Raw genomic sequence first — 2580 nt, 5'->3', positions numbered from 1 at the left:
TTGACTACTGCATACTTGAGCTTACTTCGACTATAACATGCATGATCAGCATGTGAATAGACTTCGACTGCATGCTAATTTTTGGTTGAACCAAAAAATTACCTCTATCAAGACTAGAGTTCGATCCAAAATTCACACAATTTATAATGAAGATGAACAATCAAAGATTATTTCATAGCAGAAGAATAATGGCTACTACTAGAACACATTTGATATGATAAATGTTGACATTGAACGATTCAGAGTAAAGAAGAACTCAAAATTATGTTAGTAAAACACACAACAATAGCAACGCTTGATCTTCATCATCAATCTTAACCTCGATATTCTCAAGATCAAGAATCAATTTGTTGAACGTATCCAACTACTTAGCCAAGACTTTGTCTTCACTCATCTTGAATGAATACAAAGATTGCTTCAGGTAGAGACGATTGACCAAGGATTTGGTCATATACAAACCCTCGAGTTTTCCCACACACCCGTTGTCGACTTCTCCTTCGAGACATGCCGGAGAACCTTATCACCAAGGCTCAATACAATTGTGTTATGGGATTTCTCGATCATCGTCGTCTTCTCCTTCTCCGATATGGCAACACCCATCTTCTCCAATCCTTTCAACGCTTATAACAAATCTTGTTGAACAAGAAGGACTTGCATCTTCAAGTGCCATAAACCGAAATCATTCACACCGATAAATTTCTCAATCTCATATTTTGTTGACGACATCTTCTCCTCCACGCTCACCGCACCAGTTTGTTGTGAATTGATGTCATAAAAAACAAGTCAAAATATGAGATAAAGATTGAGATTATTGAACAAACACAAGAAACCTTATTAGGTTTTACGAAAGAGAGAGAGATAAGAAGAAGAAAGAAGAAGAATCAATATTTGTTAAAATTGTTTTACTATTCACTTTCTTAATAAGAGTTTAAAAAATACAAGTGAATAACAACAATTAACCTCTCTCAACAACATGTGAGAACTAGTTTATTTATAGACTATTAAGCTAACTTAAGCTACAAACTAACTTACACAATTAAGTTTAAACAAAAGGCACATTCGACATGCTAACAAATCTAGTATTTCAACTTCTACATGCTCAAGCATACTTTGACTACAACATGCATGATCAACATCTAAACAAGTGTAGACTAGAATTCGATCCAAAATTCTCACAATTTATAATAAAGATGAACAATCAAAGATTATTTCATAGTTGAAGAACAATGGCTACTAGAACACATTTGATATGATAAATGTTGACATTGATTAGTGTAGTAAGAATGAATTGAATTAATTTATCAAACTAGTTTTTTTCTATAAGTAACAACTAACTCAACAACATTTTATAATTAACTTTTACGATCAAATTCAATTCAGACTATAGACAATATTAAGTAAAACGAGCTTAATATTAAACTGCCAGTAAAGCTAATACTACTCAACACTACTTATCCAAATAAGTTAAAACAGAATAATTAAAACCTATACCCACTTTTAATAGGGTTTTTTTATGGATGAGAAACAGTAACATTATACTCAACAACAAAATGTTCAGGGGTAGAAATATCATTAACACTATTCGCAATAGCAAACCCTCTAGCAAATCTAAAAAAACCAGTTCCACCGACAATAGCCATTTCTCTATTCTGTTCCGAAATAGGATTCCTTCCCAACATACTAAGAGTACTCCCAGCATATTGCCCTTCCTTAAAAACAAAATTTATCAACATAGACATCCCAAGATCTTGAAATGAAGAAAGACCAAACAGCCCTTGAGCTCTTCCGATCTGCTTTGAACTTAACTCTGGTCCTTCGGTCATTGCATCATCCATCATAAAAGTCGAACCGAATCCATTAGGCACGTTTTTGGGTGTGTCGATGATTTGTACTATGGTTGGGTTTTTGTTGTTTCTGATGTCGTGGTAGTAGAAGTGGATGTGAGTTAGTTTCTCTGTTGGTTGTTGTTCGGAGGGTAACATGATGTTGGATTGATGTGAGAAAACTCCACTGGGAATTATGAGTGTGATGGAGAAGAGAAAGATGAAGCTATATGAAAGAGACATTGTTCTAAGATTTTTTTTTCTGTTGAAATACAGAGAGGAAGCTATGTTTTATAAGGTTTCTTTGGAATTAAATATTTTTGTTGAATTTTTTATTGCCCACGGATTTTGCGAGGAACTTGCAAAGAGAAATTAAGTTTAATTGTTTATTTGAGTGCCATTTTATTTCATTGCACACGAGGAGGCAAATTTTATTCATTCTTTGATACTAATTGGTTTAAAATTTAAATTTTTTTAAAATAAAATAATATTTAAAAAGTATATAATATTGAATATCTTCGTTTGTATATAATTTTTTAATATTAGTATTTAATAAATAATCAATTTTTCTAATTCAGTCTCTTAAAATACTTTTTTAATAAGGCTTTTTTTTTCAATCAACCGCTAGATCAAATATTCATAAGAACTCGAAAAGTTTATCAAAACGAGACAAAAATAAGAACAATAACAAAAGCTAAAAATATCCTCTAAGGACATCCTCAAAAACTCTCCTCACTTGGGGACAACGAGAATAAAA

At 32.2% G+C, this 2580-nt stretch overlaps 1 protein-coding gene across 1 annotated transcript; it reads right to left on the bottom strand.

The window, feature by feature from the left end:
• Positions 1 to 1475: 1475 nt before the first annotated feature.
• Positions 1476 to 2156, bottom strand: LOC127085711 (dirigent protein 11). The gene has a single exon (XM_051026223.1). The coding sequence runs from the start codon at positions 2064 to 2066 to the stop codon at positions 1512 to 1514; it is 555 nt and encodes a 184-aa protein (XP_050882180.1). The 5' UTR covers positions 2067 to 2156; the 3' UTR covers positions 1476 to 1511.
• Between the last annotated feature and the right edge of the window lie 424 nt (positions 2157 to 2580).

Source organism: Lathyrus oleraceus, chromosome 5 (assembly GCF_024323335.1).
Source record: "Lathyrus oleraceus cultivar Zhongwan6 chromosome 5, CAAS_Psat_ZW6_1.0, whole genome shotgun sequence".
Lineage (NCBI taxonomy): Eukaryota > Viridiplantae > Streptophyta > Magnoliopsida > Fabales > Fabaceae > Lathyrus > Lathyrus oleraceus.
This window is presented reverse-complemented; position numbering and strand designations above follow the sequence as displayed.

Coding starts and splice junctions, on each gene's coding strand:
- LOC127085711 (XM_051026223.1), bottom strand. CDS start 2,066: ATGTCTCTTTCATATAGCTTCATCTTTCTCTTCTCCATCACACTCATA.